Raw genomic sequence first — 25892 nt, forward strand, 5'->3', positions numbered from 1 at the left:
AGCTAAGCTGTATTGAGATAATTTACTTGTCAGGAAGTAGGCTTATTCCAAGGTTTGGATGCAGAGTTTTACTGGAAGTAGAAGGTGACTCATCTGAGAGCAGTTAATCAACACTGCTAATTTAATTTGATGTCTGGGATCAAATACTATTGTTTTGCTCATGCAAAATCTCTGCTAAACTTAGGAAAACCAACATGGGCGGAAGAAGGTGGAATACAAGTAGTGAGTGGGGAGTAAGAAAGAAAAATAGGAAAACAGACAAGAAAGCCATGTTGACTTCATTGCACTTTTTTACCAAAGAACTAACGGATAGGCCCTATGCATTTTGATTTTCTACGAGATTACATCTCAGTAAAGAGTCCAGATGGTGGGCCCAGAGCATAGCGCGTGGTTTTCTGGTGTCTATACCAAAGTGACAATGCGAGGTACACACTTGGCCCTAATTCCTTCATCTCACCATTCGTACCTGGAGTTCAATGGCTGAAGTTAGTCAGCATTGCAAAATAGGGAAGACTCTAAAGAAAGAAGTGTTACACTTGGTTGGAACACTTTCTCAAGTTTTGGTGTTGTATTTAAAGCTGTGCTAAATTTATAATACATCTTGGCCTGAATTATGCGTTATGTTTCCAGTGACAAACGCTACACTACATTTCAACTTTTATTTATCTACATCTGTCAAGGCTGGAGTTCCATCGGATACATTACTTTTGATATGTTTTTCCTGTGAAAGAAACCATCATTTTTATACAGAAGTACATTCAATTCAGACAGGTTCTGTTTTCACTCAAGGAACTGGTTCATGTTTGCTTAGAAAAAAAAATTAAATATTTATACATTTGTGACTGCTAAGCTAATTTGAAAGCAGCCTTTAAATAACTCTGATCACAGTAAGAGATTGCTACCTTTTGCCTCAAAATGACAGCACTGCATTGCTATTTGCTATGTTGCTATCTTCGGTTGAAAACACCCTATCCTTTCACATTTCTCTGTGGAGTTCAAGCAGTGCCCAGCAGACAAGGCAGCCTGCATACCCTGAGCTGGAGTTCTTGATACATTATTCCATCACGGAAGCTAGCTGATTATGTCAGAAGAATTATGCTGTATAGTGTAAAACTAAACAGAGTAAAAGTAACAGGATAAAGATTAACAAAATGATCTTACTTAGTTAAGGCTTTGAGGAAATTGCTGATATGCCTTATCAAAACATAGTTAAATAAAAAGGAGTGTTCTAGAGAGACATCTGATGTAACTTAACATATATAGTGCCATTATTATTTATTAGTTGGAGTACATCCAGCAGATGTCTTTAAAATTTGGAGATGTAAATTACCCACGACAAAAGGGCAAGAAAACCACTAATGCCTTAAAAAGAGAGAATGTGGGGTATCTAAAGGCAGAACTTAAGTGGAAAGCACGAGCACTGGTTTGTTTTCCTATGGAAGTTTTGTTGGAGGTTTGTTCTGCCCATTTTTATGCTGATTCTATTGCTCTGGCGAGTATGGTAAAAAGTACGTCAGCAAGCCCAAGTGGCCTGACCTGGATGTACTTTTCAAATATATCTTGGGTTCCTGATTTCTACAAAAACAATAGTTTCTTTAACTACTGCAGTAGTATTATTAAGAGTAATTTCTCTTTGGAGTGAGTGCATATCTATTTTGCAACTTCACAAACTTTATAAGTAAAAATGTTAATGACCAGGGACTATTTGAAGAAGTATACAATACAAAATGAACAAATTGCCACACATAAGGTTAAACTCATCCAAGTTCCTAGCTGGTGTGTTTTTGGAGGAACTACTGGGATTCAGAAGACTAATCTTTATTTATTTAGCTACTATTATTCAGCTGTTAATATTCATGTTCAGCAATTAAGTAGTTGTTCTGTTGAGTAATTACTTTGCTACATCAGTATTGCAGGCCACTGGTGCATGGTAAGGTAAAAAAGCCAAGCTAATTGGATAAAATCATCAAGAGAGTTGGACTAATTTAAGAGCAAAAATCTCACTGGCTCTTCCTCCAGGTGTTTCCAGCTGTTGGTTTTAGCCTTTTTTTTAAAGTTGCTTAGCATCCCTACTGCTGCACTTACCTTCTACTGCAATTAAGAAACTGAAAATCATTTAGATCTTGGACCTGATCTTTTGTTCTCTGTCTATCCAGTACACAAATACTCTTTAATTGTTTCGTAGCGTCAGATTCTGATGTAGCAGTAGCCTAAATCTGGTGAATCAGTGAAATTACTGTTACCACTATGGCAAGAAAACTATGCCATTGTGACAGGTGCTAAGATTTTGCCCATGCATGGCTAACAGCAGTTACTATTCGCTCAGGTGTTTTCTCAGTTATATGCATCATATGCAGTATATCATCACAGTATTTTGCAATTATGTCTGGCATTGAAAGCCATGTGACGATTAAAGCCTCTTGCCTTAGCCTTTGGGTTTTTTTGGGCTGCCATGAAGGTAAGGAGAAGAAATCAAACTGGGACGCTGTGAACTAGTTGGTGGGCTCTTGGGTTGCCATTCAGGAGGTCTGTGCTCAATTCCTGCTTCTCAGCTGAAGTTTGCGGACGTGAGGCCCTGCCAGGCAACGATTACATTTTAGGCTGAATCTGTGTATGTCACACAGTGGGGCCACGACCCCTCTAGCCACCACTGTAACACAAAAACCTTCCTTATTCCACCCCAAAGGCCACATAAGGCCAGTTGCGCATACATAATCTAAAGGCAGAATTTGGTTTTTAGGTGAAAGTCAATATTCAGTTAAGATCCTCCGGATAATACGTGTTCTGATACGTTTCTTTCACTGATCTGCCCTTTGAAAGAGTGTATCTCACTGGCTCCGCTCTTCACCCTATCCTACTTCTAGGAATTTTTATTATCACCAGATCAAGACACAAAATATTTTTAGGTTATAGGTCCAAAAACAAGAAGGATTTTTTTGATGCTTGAGTCCAGCTTCCAGTGCAAGCGAGCTACAGGCAGGACTGACAAAACTTACATAATGGTGATTTAATAGGTGTGGATTAAGTGGCGGCTTTCTTAAAAAAACAACTCTCTCCCCCAAAAAAGCACAAGAGATCAGTATTTAATTATGATTTTAAAATTCCACTGGTAGATGATGTAAAATGGTCATTCACCTAAAAAGTTGACAAACACAGGTTGAATGTACCGAATAGATTCAGTTAGGAAATATTTTTTCAGGGTCGTTTGGAGGAGGAAAAGCCCTCCTTTAAACAAGCCGGTTAGTGCACTCATTCAGGATTTGACACACCCTCCCTGTGGGACTGTGGTAGGGTAGATGTCGTTCAAGCTGTTCTGCTGAAGCTGTCCTACCTCGGTAAAATTAGTAGAGTACGCATTACACAAGACAGAAATAAAAGACTCTGAACTTAATGGCAAATCATCATGTAGTGAATACTTAAGCATTTTATGTAAAAAGTACAATATTATACAACTTTGAGGGGAGAGCCTGAAACAAGAACGTGTGATTAGTGCGTTTTCCTGAAGTGAGGGGAAGGTGCTTTTGAAAACTCTGAAACAAAGATGGGCACCAACCCTACATCTTTCACCAGATGGATAAATACCTTCACTCTTCAACACAAAGTGGTTGTGCCCCTGCCTGCCTCCCAGCCCTTTGATTCCTTTACTTTTATTATAAGTGTCTGGCATAAAACATCCTGTATGAGCAGAAACTTATTTCTTCTGGTTTTAATTTGGATGCAGAAGAAGGGCATGCCAGTGTCTTCTCTCATTTTTGATTGCGGCTCAGTCTGATTAGACTGTCTTCAATACAGCCAGTCATTGAAAAATCAACTGTCTGCACTGCTGTGTTCACAAATGACTCCTGCATGCTGAGGCAGGCTCTGGTAGAAGTCAGAGATGGATGTGGTCCCCGTCTGCAGCCATGAAATAAATAGACAGCTGTGCTGGCACTCTTTAATTTCTTTTATGAAACAAAGAAAAAATTATTTTCTATCATCACCTTGTTTTTCTGACAGCTGGAAGATTTAAGCCCGATAGCAGTGAAAACTAGTCAGGGCTGTGTTTGTTTATGACCAGAGGAGCATGATGATTTTGCTATATTGTACGAAGCAATAATAAGGAAAGATAACTGCAATATTATCATGATCCATTCATAAAGAACAATACAGCTATGTTACTCTCAAAAATCACTTCGACAGAGTCTAGTCAGTAATGCTATATTCTATCTCCCTTTTATTGCCACAAAAATAGGCATCCAAGAGAAAGAAATTATTACATGAACAGAATTATCTTTCTTTTTTTTTTTCAGACAAGTAAAGGATAACAAATGCTGCTATCAAAGTTAGGAAAAGAGTTCACTTTTTGTTGCAATAAATGAATATCACCCAGAATAATTATTCTGAGAAAAACTAGAGCTAGACTTATGATTTTTATGAAGAATTGATGCCTTGCACTAGATATTTTCATAGGATCAGAGAAAGTTATAGCCTTCATGCCCCTGGCTGTATGAGAAAGGGGAGGCATCAGCCATCAGCCATGCGTTGTGGTGCCTTATCTCTCACCTCTGAGAATTTATCTTCTTGGAAGAATAGCTAGACAGACTAAAGCACTTAGACTGTTGTAATAATACCTGTATATGCAAAGCATAGAGGTGCAGAGCAAACTTCAGCCAAATTAGCGGCGCTAAATGAATTCTGGAGCAAAGGCTTGCGTGGACCCCTGGAGGTCTGCAAGGCCAGCATAAGTGATGTGCAGTTCATCCAGAGAAAGACATGAAACAGCAAAAATTGCAAATCTGGTATCTCCATATGTCAGCATTGGTTTTCTGTGAGAAAGTTTGGAAGGTAAGAGTGGTCAAGAGCCTTTGGAGTCATTTACTTAAATTGATCAGAATCTGGTCTTAAATCAGTCATCAGAACATGAAAATTTTTGTTCCATAGAAGAAACAGATCAAAAAAATTTGAAGGATTTTTTTCTTTAATTAGTGTCCATCCAGGTTCTTTCATGAGGTAAGATTTATAGATCTTCACTGAATTCAGTAAAGCAATATAGGATGTAGAATTTTATACTGCAAATAAGTTGGAATTTTAGTGAAAAATAGCATCCTGCTCTGAGTAAAAAAATGAATTGTCTTGTGCTTAAATCCAAATGATGGAGATTGTGTTTGGTAGACTGACACAGGAAAGCAGTCTGTTGGGGAAAAGCCAACAATTACCATAAGGCTGTAATCAGCCTACTTGGCAGTGTCCACTGAAACTATAAACTCCTTTCAAAAAGTCCAGGTACCTGTGGTGCTAAGTTTCCTGAGTGCCAGAGTTACATTTGCCTTAGGTGAAAAGATGGTGCAAGAGACATGTATAATCCAAATTGTTTTAAAAGAAAAAACCAAACAAGCATAGACTCCAGCTTCGACTCAGCTGGTTTAGAGTGAAAAAAAAATGTGTTTGCAGGGAGAACTTATAAACTTGAGATCTTATTCTGCAAGCCTGACATCATGTAGGAAAAAAACCCCAAAGAAATATTTGTTTTCTTTTGTTTTGTTTATTAATAATGCAACTATTTGCAAGGTTGGCATCCTGGAGATTTTATATTACAGCTAAAAAACCTCCAATATTTCAAAGCTTCAGATGAGGGAAGGAATGTGGAGTCACAAACCCCCCAGCTCTTTGTTCAGCTTACACTGTGGTCTCATCATTTTGACCTGTAACCATAAAAGCTGCAGTGATAACAGGGCTTGTTTTTTTTTTTTGGTCATAGGTCACAAAAAGTAAAACAAAAATGAAAAAAATTATAAACCCAGATGTTTTGTCTCTTCCAATGGCTAGAAAACATTCATTTTCTTCCTTTCCAATTTTCCTTGGTGGCATTTTTTCCCCTCGATTCACTTTGCTATGTTGTAGTGTGGTGTACTTCGTATTTTTTCCCTTTTTTCCATCTCTTTGTTTGAAGAGCGTACAGCTGAGAAACAGTCCGTAACAGACGGTTGGGCACTTGTGTGTGCCGTGAATGTGCTTTCAACTGAAAAGCTCGGTGTCTGCTCAGGATCCAGTAATAGTAAACGCAGGCAGACTTCTGGCTCCCATATGCACCGTTCTGCATACCATAAATCCTGTGGGCCAAAGGGGAGCTCAAGGTGGAACTTTTCTGGTCTGATTTCTGCTACCCAGGATGGGTGCGGAAGCTGTTTCACAGGCGCTTCCTCTGGGGTTTTACAGAGAATGCAGCTGACTGGACCTGAGTTTGTGTTCCGCACAGATTTGACAGTTAAAGATAATTTACTCCTGAACTGGATTTTCCACAAAATAGTGTTGGTGGAAAGGTTTAAGATGAATGAAATGTCATTTTTTTTTTGATGGTTTTAAAAATAGTTATCATTAAATTGTAAAATGAAATCATCGGTTGTCTTGGCTTCATTCATTGTTAGTAACTGTTATTTTCCCTAGTCTTTTGCAAATAATTCTAGTGAATGTAACCAAATAATAGATTTAAATGAAATACTGTGCTTAACTTTAAAAAGCTCTTTAGGAAAATTACATTCAATGTAACATTACAGTGTTTTTCCTCATAAGCTTTCTGATTACAAGAAAAGAGATTGTCTAATAAGCAAACAGCTACTATAAGCTGTTTGCAAACAGCTACTAATAAGCTAAACAGCAGCTATAACTCTTAACTTCGTGATACCTGGAGTTTATTAGAACTTTGTCTCTCGGAGTCCTGCAAACAGTTGGCAGCCCCACCTTTCACTCATAATCACGTTTATACAAGAACTGTGGAGAGAAGCTTAAAGAGCAATGCCTTACAGTGTCAAAATCCTAAAGCACAGCAAAACCTGTGTTTGTTTTTTGGGTTATTTCGAAGTATCCTCACTTGGCTGTGGAGTGTGTGAATACAGTAATAAAGAGATGTGGTCAAAACCCCCTGTGCCTACACGCAGGTATCCTGGCCTGTTCACTGCCGTATTTCTGACACCTGCGCTGTAGCAGCAATCCAGGGGCGACTGAAGGAAGCATTGACAATTCTCCTGTCTTTGTTCCATAGCACTGCTCTTGCAGTGTTATGTAGACTTTTCTGTGTGAAGGAATAGCTTTTAACCCTGTGAGATATTTGAGAGTTTAGAAGGAAATACACTTGAAAACACTACTTATGAATGGGATCCTACCTTTCTTCCTTGTGAAAACCTGGACTAAGGTCTGTGAATTTTTTTATTTAAAGGCATATGATAAGGCCAGCTCATCATTGTTCAGAGTTGTGAACATCCCCGTGAAAAATTAGAAAGTTCTCAGTTCATCTGAGATTGTATATTTCTGCCATACTTTCAAGGTGGGGGAGAGCAGGCTGAATTTCTTACCTGTTTTTCAATTGCAGTGCTTTCTTAATACTGTGCTGGATTCAGCGTAATTGGACAAAGTCATTACAGATTCAACTATAAACCATAAAAGAAAAAGGAGATTGGTGGAAATTGAGGTTTAAGATATCTGGAGCATCTCAGGCTATTAAGGTCTAGTCAGTTAAGACATTTAACTCTGTCCTGATAGTCTTATTTATGTTGTGCTACTCCTCAGCTTGAGTAAAAGCAGAATTGAACCCAAGTGATCTAGTGCTTAAGAGCATAATCATCTCTTTGTTAATGGGAAGTCTTGGCCAAGATGTTGGAGTTTATGTAAGATCATTATATAAGGTTATTAAATTGCATCCCACATGCCACTGTGAAGGTAGATCATCCTTACAGAAATATGAATGCTAAGATAAAGTAAGTCATAGCAGGATGTGCTCAGTAAAGCAAGTACCTAAAAAGATTTTAGCAAATCTGCAGTGTTACACTCTATTCCCTTTCTTGTATATTTAACGATTTAAAATGGAATAGATCTAAATTCTGCTAACCTTTTCTGTTCATAAGGGACAGTCGAACTAACAGTCTCTTTCTAAAGCCACGAGTTACATTCTTCTGCTGTATTTTCCATAGAAGTTGAATTCAGTATACCTTTGGCAGACAAGCTTTCAGATTTGTCCAAACTCTGCATTTTCCTTTTGGACCCCACGAAGAATTTGAAAGCAAAGCCTTGTAGAATCAAAAATCCACATGTCAATACATCTTCCATCATAAATTGCTATTTGCAATGTGATCTTTGATGTAATTTTTATACTGATTCTTTCTTCTTTTAGAGAATGTTCAGAAGTGGATTCTAAGTGGAAAAACTAACCTGCTGGAAACCCTCTGAAAAAAGGGACATTTTCCTAAGATACCCACAAATATATCCAGAAATGTTTTGCAAACATTTAAGATCTGAGTTTAGTCTTTGCTAAGTTGAACACAGAATCACAGAAACAAAGAGTCACAGAATGGTTGAGGTTGGAAGGGACAGAGCTCTGGAGGTCATCTTGTCCACCCGCCATGCTCAAGCAGGGACACCTAGAGCAGGCTGCCTAGGATCATGTCCAGATGGGTTTTGAATATATCCAAGGATGGAGACTCCACAGCCTCTCTGGGCAACCTGTGCTCAGTCACCCACACAGTAAAAAAGTGTTTCTTGTTGCTCAGAGAGAACCTCTTGTGTTTCAGTTTGTGCCCATTGCCCCTTCTCCTGTCACTGGGCACCACTGAAGAGCCTGGCTCTGTGCTCTTTGCATCCTCCCTTCAGGTATTTATGCACATTGATAAGATCCCCCTGAGCCTGCTCTTCTCCAGGTGGAACAGTCCCAGCTGCCTCAGCCTTGCCTCATAGGAGAGGTGCTCCAGTTCCCTAATCATTTTAGTGGCCCTTTGCTGGACTCTCCTCGGTATGTCCAGGTCTCTTGCAATGAAGAGCCCAGAACTGGACACAGTATTTCAGGTGTGGCCACCAGTGCCACAACCAACACATATACTACAATCACATTTAAAGAAAGATTGTGATTGAAGAGTATTTATGGGGGCTAATTAAAAAAATGTAATGATATTTACACTTCAGGGTGACTTCAGGCTGAAGGAGGGAAATGTTCTCAAGGTTAATGCAGGCTAAAAGGTACGTGAAAGGAGACTGGTCCTTTTAATGGACAGCCTTGCTGAACTTGCTTTCCTCCTCTGTTCGTGTGTGACTTATTTAAACTACCGGCTACAGATATTGCAGCTCAGCAGGCATCCAAAGGCAGATGGAAACTACCAGCATGCACTGTACTTGAACTTCTGAAATAAAGGACAGTATCTACCTCCAACTTAGACTAGTGCTGAGCAAAAGTTGTAACTGTGCAAGAGAGGCAAGGACTAGGGGTTTAAAGCAATCTGACTTCCCTAAACTCTCCTTTTTCTCAGATGTATTTTGTGCTTCTGAAAATCTGTAAGAAAATATGCTTTCTGCTGGATTCTACTTTAAAGAGATTATATTACTTTTACATAATGATAGCCACACCAGAAGCTATTACAACTTTTGGAAACTTGTAGTCCTTTCTAGGATAAATTTTTGAGATTTTTGTGCTCAGATGTGGAATGTAATTTCTGTATAGGTAAGAAATCCATGGCTTGCCAGTTTGCTTGCCAATGATTCCTAATGGAGTTAGTCTAGCTTTGTTTCATTACTGTAGAGCTGGTTTCTGCTTTAGGCAAGATTCAACTCAAGGGTGTATTTCTCCTGTCAGGTCACCCAACAGATCACTACTCCGGCTGTCAGCTTCATTCCTTCCTTCAGAATAATGTTACCACCCATATTCCATCTTGTACAATGAATACATCTAATTACTAGACAATCTGCAGTGTCCTTACTCCTGGCTACAGCTATTTTGCAAGCAATTCCTTCGTATATTTGACACAATTAAAAGTGGCAGTTGTCTAGTGTTCAAAGAAATAGAAATCGTATTCCTTGAAAGGGTAACTGGATGAATAAAAGCCCTTCAATCCACTAGCAAGCAAGACTAATGGTTTCAATTAATTCTGAGAAATTGGCCTAATCTCAGTTTCCACAGTGGCTTTTTTTTATTATTTTTCATTTGCAGAGATGCAAATAGCAGGAACAGTAAAGAATTGAGCCTGATTAGGGTCACTCCTTTGATTCCATAGATTTAGTTGCAGTTTCCAAATGGGAAGAGATGCCTGGGAATATTCATACTAAATTCACATTTTTCTTTTCATACAGTGTTGCAAAGTTCTTCAATTAAAGTGGGCTTTATGTATTTGTAAAATATAATTCCTACCATCATGTTTATGAGCACCGTATTTTATGATATTAGAACGGACCAGACTAGTTTACGCTTATCAACATTACAGTCAAATAAGAAGAGGAATCTTCCACTTAACATCTGTCCAGCAAACAGGATTGAGAACCACCATGCCCGTCTGTGTGTATTACAGGCATCTGTTTTGATGGGTGTTAACTGCTGGTTTCCAGATTTTCTGCTAGATAGGGCCCTGAGCTGGGAAGTACTTTCAACATGGATGTCAACAGGAACTGAAGATATCCATTGCTCTGTAATAGTTGCTCAGCGTCTGCCGGTATCAGGCCCTCAATCAGGTACTTCAGAAGAGCCAGAGTTGCCATCATCGAGACAAATATATGTGCTATGGAATTATTAAGGGTGACTAGACAAGATTCGCATCTCCTTTGCCTTTCTGCCTCACATAATGAATGTCTGACCCACTTTTCTAGTGAGAGGATCTCCATCTTATAAGTGTTATCTACTAGGGGTGCAGACTCATTTCCATGATACATTCTCTCATTTTTTTCTCTTAAAAGCGCTAGGCATTTATCCCTGTTTTAACTGACATTTTAAACCGATTTGGAATGATACATGGTTAAAAAATAAACCTTTGTAAGATGGAAATTTTGCTGCTAACAGATTTAAGTAGCCTAATTTTTTTTCCCTTTTGGCTTGGAACTACAGACTGCATTTATTCTTGCAGATAAAATGGGCTGGGAGAGTTCTCTGGCCCTGAGGCTGACTGGCACCATGTAGCCCCAGTCCATAAAGCCCATACCCAAAACAAGGTTTCTGCACCTGCGACAGGTCTTAGCCTGAGAATGTGCACTTTGGCACTGGCCAAAACTCTGCCAGGGAGTTAACACTTGCAAACAGTTTAACTGTACGGCTGATTGCTTGAGCCCATATTAGACCCTGGCCCTATAAAGTTTACTAGTATAGACACAGCCATTGTGTTTAATTCCAATAAGATTTTTTGTTGTTGTTTTTGCATGTTAAATATTTAAGTTTTTATTATACTCTACGATGAACAACGTTCAGAGGATCTGCAAGGCCACATTGGAACCTTTAAAATGACACCATCTATCAACATGCCTTACTTCAGCTTATATTTTGATCTCAGACCCATTTTGACCTTTCACACACTTCTCCTTTTCTGTGTTTTTCCACAGACTCCTGAGTTAATGCATCTTTCTGTAAATACATAATTGTCAAATTTGCAATAAAGAAACAAAAAAACAGGCCAAACTCTACTGGGGGAGAAGTAAAGGCTCTAAACTCCTAACAGCTGAAAATCACAGCGTAAACTGGACTCAGGCATCCTCAGCACTCTTGGGTTTTTGTTTTGTCTTTTTTTCACAGCAACAGTCAAGCTGTGCGCCGGTGACAGGAAATCTGTCATGACATTACGAATCTTCCCTCAGCCACTGTTCCGCAGACATCAAGCTGAATAGCATTTTGGCACAGACAGGTGGGCAACGGGCATGAGTGGCGAGGGAGAGCCAAGATGCTGATGCTCTGAAGCAATCCATCTCTTCAACAGCCTCTGAGGAGACATCAAGCTGCTTTGCCCCAGTGGAGGTGATTCTGCCATTGCTTTCTCTCCCTCTAGTCTCCTCAAGAGCAGCTGTCCCTGAATACACTCTGTGTGCTGCAGCAGGGCAGAGTCAAGATCATTTTCTAAAGTTAACTAGATTTAGTCTGCTCTCTCCTTCTAAGGAGCTACTGTCAGCATCTTATGCGCGGCTGAATTAGAATGAGCCTTGTGTAATCCCAAATCCCCTCTGAGCATATATTTATTCTTCAATTTAGGAGGATTGCAGTGCTGGTTTTTTTTTTCTTCTGCATTCCAATTTTCTTTACAGAATTGTTTGCTTGAAATAGGACTATTTTCTGCAGTTAGACTGATGAGGCCTTCCTATCTTAGTAGTATTATACACGTAGAAATCTATGCCTTTGGTTTGTGAAGCTTCAGTAACATTTATTAAAAATTTGCTAATATATTATGTTTATGTTCTAACCATTCTCTAATCTGCTTGTGTTATCACAGATGGGTAAAAATGTCAGTAAATACATGAGCCTCCATCTGTTCCTCAAAACGAAATGAACTTTCAAAGTTTAAAATATTAAGGATAAAATCCTGACTAGGAAAGCTTGTCCCAGAGACCCCTGGGCTGGTTTTGATGTTAAGGAGGATTCTACCACTGGCTTGTGATCAAAGCTAACAGTCCAGCTGCATAAGAAGCTATTGCTTCACTCTTCACATTAGGCTTCTATTTTATTATGAGGAGTAACAAGTTTATCTCATACCTTTGAAAATAGAAACATTTATCAGGTTTACATGGAGCTTGACTCAGTTTACAGTGTTAAAGTTTTTTTCAAACCAGAGTTCTTGGCTGAAAATTAATTTAAAATTATTTCTATACGCTGAATGTCTGTGTAGTGTCTTGCGTATCTTTGTGTTTCTACCATGATCTCATGGTAGGCCAGCACTGCCTTAGTGACTACTCCTTTGCAGACACTTGCCAAAATAGATGCGGTGTGTAGCTTACAGCTTTCTCCTTGAGAACTACATGATTTTGATTTATTTTGCATGTCCCACCAAGCAATAGCGTGCATCAAAACCAATTCTGCATGGCAAATGACCTGTGGAAATCCATTGCTGCTGTGGGAGCTGGAGGCTCACAGTTCCTGCCCCTGCTCCAAGGCTGTGCAGGACCTTGTGCTTCCACAGAGCTTTGGAGCTAGGCGGCAGGGGGCTGAGAGGAAGAAAGGAGGAAGATAAAATGTGGTGGATGAGCTTGGAAATCAGGATTCCTGGGCTGCTTTTTGATGAGGGCAGATGAGAGGTACTCGATTATTTTGGCTCCACAGTGACCAAGGCAGGCTCTCATGAGATTTAATAGGTTAATTTTAAGCTTCCTTTAGTTGATTTTACATTAAAGCTTGCTTTTTGTAAACTTTATTTCTATAGTCCCTTAGGTTTGCTGGTAACATTTTGATTTCCTGCATTTGCATCTTACTCTTTAGACGTAGATGCAGAAAAACTTACGGAGAAGTAGTTTGCTGCAGTTAGTATACCTGAGACCTCATCCATCATACCTTTGCACCTTGTGGCATTATTTATGTAGAAGAAATGTGCTCCCCTCTTTTGAACAGCAGCGGTTCACATCTGCTTGACAGGGAGGTGCAGGAAGTGGTCAAAGCTGCCTTCACTCGCCACCTCTGCAGCTCTGGGATAAGCCCCGTATTGAATCACACCTGAGGTATATTTGTGTTCCGGCTCAAGGAGAGAGCAGACTTCCAGGAATTATTAGGCTAACACTGACAGTCTGGCCCAGTGTCACAGCAGGGCGCAAGCCCAGAGGTTGGCAAGTCAGGCTGTGATGTCCTGGGAGAGTTGTGTAAACAAGCGTGCAGAGAGCCACCTGTCCCCAGCCTGCCCTGAGGACCTAAACATCCATAAAGCTCTGGCAAAATCACATGCCCTGGCTGTATTATAAAGCAGAGTGAGCCTACGAAATGCTGCACCTATTGGGAAGACATGCTTCTCCCCTCTGAGTTTTTAACTTTAGAGATCATCCCTTTCTTTTGGTTTAAAGGGAAAAGAAATGCTTTACTTGGGTATTATTTAATAAGTACTGTTAACATAACTTACGAAAGTATGAAAAAAAAATACTTGACAAGCTATTTATTTTTAGAGTGTCTTCTGCTTGTTTTTCCAAATGCTGAGAATTTAAATTTCTTATTTTAAGTAGCTCAGGGAACCTTGAGAGGCTCATTTCCAAGGACTAAGTATTTAAATCCTTACCCCACACTCACCCCATGGTGCATTCCAGTGACAAGAGGAATGTCAGCCGGGCAGCTTTCTCTCATGCCCTCAGCACTGAGGATACATGGCCTTAAAGACAAGGTGATTTAAGACTGATTTTCTAGAATACCACATTCGGTAGCGGGTGTGACAGGTCATATAATGGATTTTATCCAGCTTTAAATTCTACCTGTCAGAAGCTCCTTTCCTAAGAAAGCACCAGTGCTGTGATGACCCGGGGCAAAGCAGATGATACTGTCCCATAGATGCATAAAGCACGAGTTCCCATGCTGGCTAAGCCTACTATCCCTCAGAATAAATTATTCTTCAGGAAAGAGAGGGAATGTTTTCATCTTTGACCTCTGCAACAGCAAATGCTAAAAACGTAAGGAAGTCCTGTGATGTTTTAAAGTATAAAAAGGCTCAGAATGGAACATCTTTTCCCATTAAATATTTTTAAAAATATCACCTTCTATTTCAGTAAAATGGAGTACAGTAGCCTGCTTTTCTGTATTCTGCACTAGAGTACAGTAATTCCCGATGCAGTTTTCCATATTTGCTTTTCTCAGGTGTGATGTTTTGAAAAGGTAAAATGCAGAGAGTTGAGTACATCTGTTTCAGATGTGTTGTCCTATGTGTTCAGGGAGAAAAAGAAGAATTAAAAAATTAGGTTTGTAAAAAAAATAAAATTGAAAGCCAAAAATATTTCTCTACTGAGTGCTTTTGTTTCAAACATAAAGATTTTCTTTTCTTGCTGAGAGCGTTAACAAAATCCTGGAGCCTGCGTGACTCTTTCTGTACCAGCCCACCTCTAGTCTACTCCTAGTATAAACATCCCGCTGCAGACAGGCACGGGAAGAAGAATACGGATTTTATTTTCCATATATTTCAGAACATGTAACTAAAATTTATTGCATTAAATTGTTTTTTGTTTCCATCCTTTCTTTGCTTCCCTCTCCTCCAAACTTTCTGCCATAGTTAAATAAGGTAAAGCAGCCAGGACTATAACTCCCAGGGGTTATCTTGTGTGAAGTCATGCAAAGCTTAAACACAATTTTTTGATGGCAAACTAACACTGAATATGCCAGAAAAATAAAAATAAAATTGTTCATCTGAAAGTACTAGAGAGGTGGGAAATGCAAAAAAAAATGCTTTGGTTTGTTTTTTTCATTTAGACTACCATGCACACTATGTGCTTCCTAGGAGGAGGAAAACGTTGAACCCCACAGAGGAAAAATATTAATATAATTTAAAATTGTCTTTAGAACCGTATCTGTCATCTCATATTCATGGGACAAGTGACAGAAATATCTTCTTGTAGGCCCAAGTCAACTGTGAAAGCCATGCAAGGAAAACGTTCCCTTTAATAAAGAAAAATATTTGTGTAACAAGGTCATCAGGAAGAAGTTTCAGACGTAACTCACAGCAGTCATAGGCAAGTTGTAAGAGCTGGAGGAGAAGGGTTTCTTGCCAAGAGCAACTCTTGTTTACTGCCAAGCTGGCAAATACCCTATCTTCCTCAGCATCTCTTGGGTGTGTGGGAAAGCAGTCATGGAAAGGTCACAAGAAATCAAATGGTAGGCATAGCTTTTGTACAGGGCACAGCTCGGAGCTGCTGGACATGTGAGTCCCTTTCCCTCTTCCACAAGAGTCTTCTGCAGTTGTTTTAATGGTTCCCTTTAAGGTAAAGGCCTTCCAGCTCTCATATTTGAATCGAGCTACAGAACCAAGTGAAGCTGTGTGATCATCTCACTTATCCACAGGAAGCCTTTTCATGTCCCCCCGACTCCTGTACTGCTAAGGTCTCTTGCAGGGCAGATGTTAGATGCCTTCTGAGCCTTCTGTGTGTGGTAAAAGGAGAGGGACTATCAGATATCAGAGTTTTAAAATTCACTGAGCACCTTATGAAAGGAAGAGAGGATAAAAAGATATGACTCCTGCTCAGGGTGTGAGACAAGAGAGGAAGCACAATAAAATTGGCAGAATAGCCAGCCTCCCTGCACTAGCGTCTTGAGAGGTTTTTTCTGAAGAACGTGATTTACAAGTGTTTGCAAGAAAATGACTGGCTTCATGTCTGCTCAGGAAGCTGGAGTAACATATTGCTAAATAAGATTGGGGAGGTGAAATAGGAGGCTTCTACCCTTACCTCGCCAGGCTGAGCTCAAAATTGTAAAGCCTTAGCATTAAATACTGAATGCGCAGCTCTCTGGGAAAGCGTAATTGAGGAAATTATAGACTGTCATGTTAGCAGTCTTACCGCAAACTCTCAGGCTACCCGAGTCATTGAAATGACACCTAGTAAGGAAGCCTTTTCTTTTGTCCTCTATGGGAATGGTGTTTTGTGGAGGCTTAAGACACAGGGTGAGATTCAGTCCATCACCTTCAGTACCTGACTGGTACTTATCTGTTAGATGCGTTAGTGAGGTGGTCTTCCTGAAGTAAGCACCTTAAGTCTATATCTGGTCAGCGGAGAGAGGAAGGTCCTATAGAAGATCTCCGGATGGATCTTCTATCATCTGCCTCTGCAGTGAGTGGACAAGCTTTTCCTGTTGGGAACTTCGGAAGCACTTTATTTTCTCCACTAGGGAGGACTGCTTCCTTCACTACTGATGCATGGGCACCTGCTCAGGGCTTAAGCTAATTGGGCATCTTCCTGACCATACCTATTATAATTAAATGGTCTGTTTAACTCCACCTTTTCCAATCTAAGCAAACCTTGGTAATCAGTCCTGCTTTGTCCTTGTAAGCTGAACAATTTACTGTCCTGACAATTATCAGTGCCATGTCTGGCTGGGATGGAGTTAATTTTCTTCGTAGCAGCCCATATGGTGCTGTGTTTTGGATTTGGGACCAAAACAGTGTTGATAACACATCAATGTTTTAGCCGTTGCTGAACAGTGCTTGCACAGTGTCAAGGATTTCTCTGTTTTCTATACTACCCTGTCAGTGAGCAGGCTGGGGGTGCACGAGAAGTTGGGAGGGGACACAGCTGGGACAGCTGACCCCAACTGACCAAAGGGATATTCCACACCATATGACATCACGATCAGCAATAAAGGCTGGGGGATCAGCAATAAAAGAAGGGGGAAGTTTCAGAGTTGTACCGTCTCTCTTTCCAAGTAACTGTTACACACGATGGAGCCCTGCTTTCCTGGAAATGACTCAACACCTGCCTTCCGATGGGAAGCAGTGAATTAATTCTTTCTTTTGCTTTGCTTGTGCACACAGCTCTGCTTTATCTATTAAACTGCCTTTATCTCAACCCACGAGTTTTCTCACTTTTACCCTTCCGATTCTCTTTCCCCATCCCACTGGGCAGGAGTAAGCGAGCTGCTGCATGGGGCTGAGCTGCTTGTTGGGGAAAACCCACAACAATGGAAAAGTGCTCCAAATATTCATTACCTTTAAGAAGGAATTATTAGAGAAAAAAAAAATTGTTATATACTGAATAATTTTTGGATCTAACTTTTGCTGTTAGCAACTCTCTATTAGGCAAGGTACTATTTCCGCCAACAAAGGTGAATATTTGCCTATGCTGTTATGCAAGCAAAAGACTTAATGCCTGTTCTGATTTTAACACAGGGTAGAACAGAAGAAAACAAACATCACATGATTCACAAAAGATATTTTTAGAATTCTAATTATTTGTTTGGATATATGAACTACTGAACTAACGTTTCAAACAGATACAAGTGAAAGCTTCTTACTAAAAGCTGCACCTACTCTCGCCCCCCCTTTGTGTGAATGGTGAGGAGGTTGAGGCACTAAGATGTTAGTGATATAGGAGCTGTCCTCAGTCACGCAGGCTGGTGGAAAAACAGAAGAAAAGCCTCCTAATCTTGATATTGACAGTTAAAGCATTGTCATCATCATTAATGAACATTATCATGAATCAACATCGTTAATCAACATTTCCAGACAGGTATCATTTGAGAAATTCACATTACTCAAATGCAAAGACCTGTGGAACTAGGGAAAGCATGCAATTTCATTAGGTCCAGAGAACCTGTTGCAATTATCGATTGGGCGGCTTTCCTATTACAGAGACCTACCCTAGAGAATTACCTGCCTAGAATCCCTGATATAATGAGTGACTAGTAAAATTTGTTATGTTCTTTTAAATTATTTTTGTAGTTTTTTAGGGTACACAACTGAGGCAAGAACAGTAATCTGTACTCTACCTGGACAGTTCAAATTTACCAAACAAATTTTGCACCAGAAAAAATTACTTTATTTCAACTGAGATTCTGAAACATTTCATATTGCCTTTTTCAAAGTTTTGTCCCATCCCTCCTCTAATGGAGTTTCCAGTATGGAATCACTGGAGAAGACTTATTACATCATCTGTTCTACCTTTTTGATTTCAGAAGACACAAGTGATGTCGCTATGCCCTTTGACCCATTCTTTGACTTAATCCTGAAAGCTAGCTTAAATTGACAGGGTTTCTCCAGGCTCAGTCTAATCTACTTTACCAAAAAAACCCCCTCAACAGCTGAAAGACAGGATATTAACAGCAAAAACAATTACTAATGCAGCTGAAGGGACATCCTACATTTTAAAGCAATATTTGCTCTAGTTTAGATTTAATATGCATAAACTGTTCAAATATATAATGGTATTGCATTCTAAGGAGTGGAGGCACTCCAAGGGTCACAAAGCTCATGAAAACTTCAAAATAGAGTATAGCTGTCAAATAAGACCTCTTGAGCTACAGCATGCTTAAAAAATAAAATCAGTTGTCTTTAAGTTTTAGAAATTAGACTGGCAGTTTTACGGCCATTCATGTTCCAGCATGCAAGGCAAAAGCCAACCTTAGCTGTACATGCACAATGATAGGCTTTATTTCCATTCAGTAAAGAGATGTTGTAGTCACGGTGGATAATTCTAAAAAAAAACATCACGTCAGGGATTGTTTAAAAGCAAGCAGAGTGCTAGGAATTAATAATAAAAAATCAAGAGCAAACATAAAACATGACACACCCATGTCTTGACTACTGCAACAGATCTAGCCACACATCTCAGACAGGAGACAGTAGAACAGGAGAGGTACATAAAGAAACACAAGGTAGGTGAGTAGATAGAAGAGAGATAAGGATAAACCATGGTCTGGGTCAGTTTCTGTATCACAGAGATTAAAATAGACTATGGAAGAAAAGACATCTGAAGGAGGATATGAGAGAACTCTATAAAAACTTGATCAACCTGGGAACAATTATTCACTGTTCTTCACAATCATAAGAACAAGGAGGCATCAAATGAAATTAACATCTAGTAGGTTAATACAAATAAAAGGGAGTAATAGTTCATAAAGTGCACAAGTCTTTGTAGAATTTATTGCTATGGGAAACTTTGGATGCCAAAAGCTTAGATGAGTTCAGGAAGTCGCTTCAGAAATGGTTTGACTAATGAAAGCAAGTTCCATCAAGGGCTATAAAACACACAGAAATAACCTCTGGGCCAGAAAGTCCCTAAGTTGCAGATTGTCAGAAGTTGTGAGAAGTTTTGCTGTGGGTAGGTTAAGAAAGTGCACGTCCACTTGTTTTCTCCTTTCGTTGTGCCATCCACTACAGGTCACTTCCTGAAATAGGATACTGAGCTAAATGAACCTTCAGTCTGTAACAGTATAGCTAATCTTACATTGTGCCCTTGTCACAAAGCAGAGATAATAGTGGCAAAACATCCGCCCTTTTCTTCCCATTTCCTCCACTTCCAGCTCTTTACTGTATGGATTGAACACATTGCAAAGTATCTTTATAAAAGCTCATCCTTGCTCCAAATATCCTTTGCCTCCAGGTGAAATTGAAAGTAACAGCCAAGGCAGGTCCACCCTGGTACTGCCTCCAGGATGTGGCATCTTGGAAAAAGCTGTCACGTTTGATGCCTGATGCATACCTGCTGTTATGTATTTTTAAATATATTGGGGGCAAATAACCTCAGATTTTAGACTGGGGCCAGATGGCTGATTCAAGGGAAAATAACACAGGTACACAGAGGAACGGTCACTCCCAAAAGACTGAACTGTGTGTGTAACAGGATGCACAGGCTCCAAACTGTACTGCACATCAATTACTTTATGTTTCAATGCTGTGTTCATGAAAATAAGGCAGACCTGATGCATCTCAAGACACTGATGCATCTCAAGACATTTAAAGCTGTTTTTGAAAGTGGCCTTAATTCTTTCCAAGTGAACTTTCCAAGTGAACTCTTTTTTTAGGAAGAGGAAATCAGCCACAATTTTCGAGCCTTTTTTCCACTAAAATTGTGCCATGCCAATTAAAAGAGAAAGTGGAATTTAAGGCTTGTGTTTTCAGATTTACAGAATATATATAATTAAATAACTGAGTAGTAAAACAGGCCACCATATATTCACTTTTATGACCATCTCCCTTTTTCCCACCTGAATACAGAGAATTGCAGCATCAAAAGTACAAGCAAGCAGAAAAAAAATATGTTTTGAATTCAAAATATAAAATATTCAGTATCAAGTCTCTCATTCACACATACTAGTTTTACAACTGAATTTTCCTCTTTTAGTTTTGGTTTAAGTAGGGTAAATATAGCTTGAATTTACTATTCTCTCCTCTTCCCCCTCACAAGATGTCCAAACAAATCAGGGGATTGTTTAATCAAATTTTTTAAGCGAAATGTTAAATTGTGCCTCTTGGCAGCAATCCTCTCCCAGAAGTCTGCATGTTCCCAGTGCTCAGCACTTTCCATTCTCATCCTTTACCTGTGGTGGAAATGAAACCAAATATACTACAGGACATACCATGAACAGCTGCAGCAACAGCACCAACAAAAGCAACATGTGTTGTTGGGCCTTTGGTTTCCAGGTGCTTGAGACACAGCTGATGTTCCTTCATTTTGTGACTGCTGCCTCTTTCTCATGTCAGCTACTTCAGTGCCCAAGTGGCTATAAGAACACAGACATAAGAGATGTACAGAATTACTACAGGCCGTCATAAAGCACATTCACATTTCCACAATAATCTCTTGATTCTACTGGTTCTCGTGGCTCGTGGCAACAAAAGCACGTGGCCATCAACTGCGCTGGCCAAGGAATAGTTCTATTGTGTTAAAAGCAGTTTCCAGAAGACCGCATTTTCGTGACATGCTCGAATCATGTCTATTCTTATCACTTGGGCTGGACTAAAAGGGCTGTTTATTACCCTTCTGAACAGCAAGCTACACAGCTTGTGTAGCACTTGGTAGAGACTGAGTCGTTTCCTTACCATATGACTATCACGGCTCTTTCCATTGTACTAAAAATACAGCGGGATGGTTATTCACTTTGAATATGAGCTGGAAACTGATCTTTTTTACTTTTTGACTTCTCTGGTCAATGCTGGACCAATCAAATTGATATAATGATATTATATCACAGGCACTAATAGCTGTATGTTAATAGCCAAGATTATTGTAAGTGTCGTAGCTGGGAGGTTTGCTACTTGAAAGTTATTTTCTGTGAATAAAAGGAATAATAAATATGTATTTCCAAAATACTTTTCCAACTTTGTGACTCTCTTCTGGTCACAGAAGATTTTTTTTTGCTCATTGCCAGTCTTTCCTAGGTTTTATTAGGCCAAGATATTTTTCTTTCCAGTGACTTGCAATATGCAGCTGGAAGTAATATTCCATGCGTTACTTAGTTTTCAAAAGAAGTTAAAACGGTTATTGCTAAGTTATGTTATTTAGGAAGGTTTAGATGTCAGGATCCTTCTAATGGTTCGCATCTTCTTTGTGCAACAACCGTAAGTTTCCCAGAGTCATGGCTATTACAAGCCTATGTAAATTAGAATAAATTTAGTACTTTTGCCTTTGAAAAAGTAGAAACAGATTACTGTGGGGAGGAGCCCAGTTTAAAACAGAAGCGGGTAGAAGACGGCCTGGTGTGAGCAGCACGCGCCGTGCCCCACACCCCCGGGGCATCCTCCTGCAGTCAGGAACACGGGGAAAAGGCAGGCTCAGGCTCTGGTCGATTTGCCAGCTGGATGCATCACGCGCAAATAACCCAGAGATGTGCTACTCTGTCTGCGTGCATTCAAGCAGCAGCTGTGAGAGCCTGCATTTACATGGTTGCTAAAACTCCTGAAGTCCTTCTCCTGTAGTAGTGTCCTTACAGACAGTTTACACAACAACAAGTAGCAAGGATGTTTACGCAACAACAAGTAGCTTCAGAACTCAAACTCATGCTGCAAAACTCGAGGTTGGTGGTTATTTCAGCTTCTTGCATAGCTAACTTTTCCATGTACGCTGTCACTGAACAGAATCAAGTCATTTCTGAGGTGTTTGGTCAAGTTAAACAATGAAGAAACATTTAACTACCTGTGGTGAGGGCACCTGCTTATCCTGTTGATATTATTTATGGTTTATAGTTACTGAACTCTTGAAGATTAAAATGACATATTAAAAATGCACCTTTTGTTCAGAAGGGATACTATGACATAATTGAAAAAACGCCCATATTTTTATGATAAATAGGAAGGAAAGGAAAAGTGTTGTAGAATAATATGTAGCTCAGAGAGTGAGTGACAGTATGGAGTCACTTTCTCCAAATTACAGTGCTGAACTGCTGACTGCGCGTGATGCAGTTAAATTATTTCACAGATAGCTGTGTCATGCTGTGGATGGTACTTGCTTCAGCAAGTGCAATGCCCATGGTTAAAGAAATTAAAGCCACATATTTTCAAAGGAAATGTTTGTTTCTTGCAAAGATTCTAGAAACATTTGTACAAAATCACAAAATTTATTCATTTCAGAAACCAGTGAAATTACCCATACTTAGGTATTTATAGGGCTGTAATCTTGGAATGAAAACATCCCATGCATTCCACCTGTGTACCTAAAATTACACATTTCATACACAATTCTAGCTATATATAAAAAATGCACTATGGCTAGAATCTGTCGCGCTATAAATACAAGGGGGCAGGATGAAGGTTATCCATTCAGACACGATGATGACAGTTGGTGACTTTGCTGTAGTTTCACAATAATTTTAACACAGCAGAAGCTGCCGTGCCACTGAAATGTCTCTCTGCCTTTTCTCCTGCACAGCTCACGGTCACCCGTTTCCTCACCTGAGCTGCCCCCTGCTCTGTGCTGGCAGCGGCGTTTGTGCAGGTACTTGGTGAATTGGGTAAAAGAGTAGGCGTGATTTAAAATTAATCCAGAAGGGAAAGATAAAAAAGAAATTAGTTTTAATCTGGTTTGAGTCCCAGTCTCATTCACTTTGGGAAGGTGTGAGCACTTGGGCCAGGGCAAGGGAGGAAACAGAGCAGTGTAGCACGAACATCAGGCAGGCGAGGGGAGAGTGGGACGCTTCCTTCAGTCCCTGCTCGCGCTGGCAGGAGCTGGTGGTGAAACGGATGGGAGCTGCTCAGCTGCAAAAAAGTAAAATCTGCGACTGGAATTCCCAACAGACTGCACACGGCATGTCCAGGAGGCAGAGTCAGAAGTGCGGTTTCACAGGAATGGTCCACACCCTCAGCCCTGCCCAGCGACTTCTACCACGGAAAATTCTCCACCTTTCAGTTTGGACTGCCACGACCAACTGTTTTGGAGGTTTGCAAGTCTGGCAGTACATGGTAGCAGCAGGAGTTGTGAGGAAACATGGGTCTTCATTGCAGAGCATTTCAGGAGGCACGGTTTCCTCCAAGGCTGCTCAGACCCCGCGGGCTAGCCAGTCTTCAGAGTGGGGCTGCTTGCTTTGCTACACTCTGACTCTGTGCTGGAATACGGGGAAGGGCAGGACCCATCCCTTTCCTGACCATGCAGTATTTGGAGGAGAAAGATGACAGTCCTTGACTGCGGGTACAGTTACGTTTATCTATTTAGGCTGTATTTGAAAGAAGAAAAAAAAACCCAACAAAAATAACCGCAAAAATCCAACAACCCCCAAAACCCTGTGTACTTACATCCAGGGATAGTTTGCATTCTGGTCCTAATACAATATATTTGGTTACTGGAGGCTAAGGCATTAATTATGATGCTAAGATAGTGCTGTAAGGGGTTATATTTTGAAATGGGTTGATAATATGGATACTGTGCAGTGGGACTATCCTTAGCTTCCAGTTACAACGAGCAAAGATCTCACTGGCACAGTGGGACAGAGGTGCATTTAATCCATTTCAGATTCTGCCCTTTCCACAGCTGATGTTGGTGTTCCCCTTGAGCCTTGCCGTATCTGACAACGCAAGCTGTTACTTAGCTTGGTGTGACTGGCATGCTGATCAACAAAAGCGCAAGGCTGAAAATCCGAGCAATGAGACAGTGTTCTCAGGGAACACATGAACGATGTTCACTCATCCGGCTTGACCACTGGCTGAAGTCAGAGTTATCAGCCCTTTTCTTTTGCAAGTGTTGCATTCTCTTGGAGAGCTTCTAAGCTGAAGTCGATAAGAAATATGAAATATCCATCCCGTGATGCAAAACAATAGCATGTTTACTAAGGATGGAGTAAACTGGGTGGAAACTTTAGTTTCATGCTTATTTTGGTTGGATTTTGTGTTTCATGTTGTATTTGCAAATACCAGATGTTATCTATGCAAAACCATAATTGATTCCATTAGATTATTTAGGATGCAGAAGCAGGAATATCTTAATTCTTGGCTATATTTAGAGACTGACTGTAGACAGAGGGTTTATATTTGGTGCCTTGGTCCAAGGCATGAAAAAGAAATTTAGAATCTTTAATTCAGCAAGTCAGTCTGATGAGATAAATTATTTTTCTGTAATTAAGTGTGAAAGTTAGTACGTGACTGTGAAGGAGTAGAATATTGTGATATTGTGAACTGATATTGAGCAGACCTAGGATAGTGGTATGAATTGCACATACCGTCTCCAAGATCTCAGTTTGCCTTTTTCAACATTTTCATTGTTCCTGAGACCCTCTAGCTTGGCAAAAATACCAGGTGGTGAAGCTGGGCCTTTGTCCAATTGAAATAACATTTCTCCTTGGTACTTTATATATGATCTCTCAGACTGTTGCAACACAGGTATAAGCTGCTTCTACCAGTTTTGCATCTGGTTCTTTGCCTCCATTTGGTGGCATGGTTTACTAACAGTGTTATAATTTCCATTTGTGCTGATAGGAAATGGGAATAGTATTCTATTTTGCTTGACTGACTCATTCTCTTGGGAGTGGGTAGGTATTATGGCCCTCTGAGCAATCCCATAATCATGAAGGATTTCATTTTGCAGAACATCTGCTGTCCCTACCCTGCAGCTGAGGAAAGGAACTCAAGGGTACAGCAACTGTTTATTATACAAGTAATGAGACAGGTAGTTCATATAAACTGCAGAGCAAGAAAGTCTGTACCACCCTCTGTGTGTCTTCGATCTTGCAGTGCTAGAGGAATATAAAAACTTAAAAACCTTCAGAAATTTGGAGTAAGACTTCCTGTCAGCTGTGGAACCGATGGCACGAAGATCTATTTCTGTGTTTAGACAGTGTAATTACCACTTATTCCACTGGGTACTCAGGGGTAATTATTACAGAAATCCCCTTGTGCACAGAGCAGTATCTCGGGAAGAGAGCTCAAAAGGGAATAACTGATGGAAGAATCATTTGGTTTATTACATTTGTATTGGGCAGCCCTATTGAATACTGACTACAGTCATTTCAAATTCCACAGAGTGCCTCTAGAAGGTGAAAATAATGTAATTTCTGAACAGTTGCACTTCCCTGACTCTCCACCTCCTGCAGGACTTATGCTAAGCTTTTACAGTGTTTTCCCCAGAAATTCCCAAGGTGTTGGACATGGTACAAAACACAGGCTGCATCATTTCAGTTATTTCAGTGGCTCTGTTGATGTCTATTCTCTGATGAAGCAAGAGCAACCCTTTGTTTGTTTGTTTGTTTGTTTGTTTGTTTTTTATTGTCTTAATTTTTTTGCTGGCCTCAAAAGCCTGTCATTACTGCCCCGCAAATT

At 40.0% G+C, this 25892-nt stretch overlaps 1 protein-coding gene across 6 annotated transcripts in view; it reads right to left on the bottom strand.

Annotated features, from left to right (window-relative positions):
* RGS17 (regulator of G protein signaling 17) overlaps nucleotides 1–25892 on the bottom strand; it is a 73897-nt gene that overhangs the window by 8822 nt on the left and 39183 nt on the right. For all 6 annotated transcript variants that reach the window (XM_074580447.1, XM_074580452.1, XM_074580450.1 and 3 more), the window contains exon 2: nucleotides 20729–20872. In XM_074580447.1, the coding sequence (XP_074436548.1) occupies nucleotides 20729–20847 (119 nt within the window). In that variant the 5' untranslated portion in view covers nucleotides 20848–20872. The remainder of the gene's footprint in view (nucleotides 1–20728; nucleotides 20873–25892) is intronic.

This window comes from Larus michahellis, chromosome 3 (genome assembly GCF_964199755.1).
Source record: "Larus michahellis chromosome 3, bLarMic1.1, whole genome shotgun sequence".
NCBI classification, from domain to species: Eukaryota; Metazoa; Chordata; class Aves; order Charadriiformes; family Laridae; genus Larus; species Larus michahellis.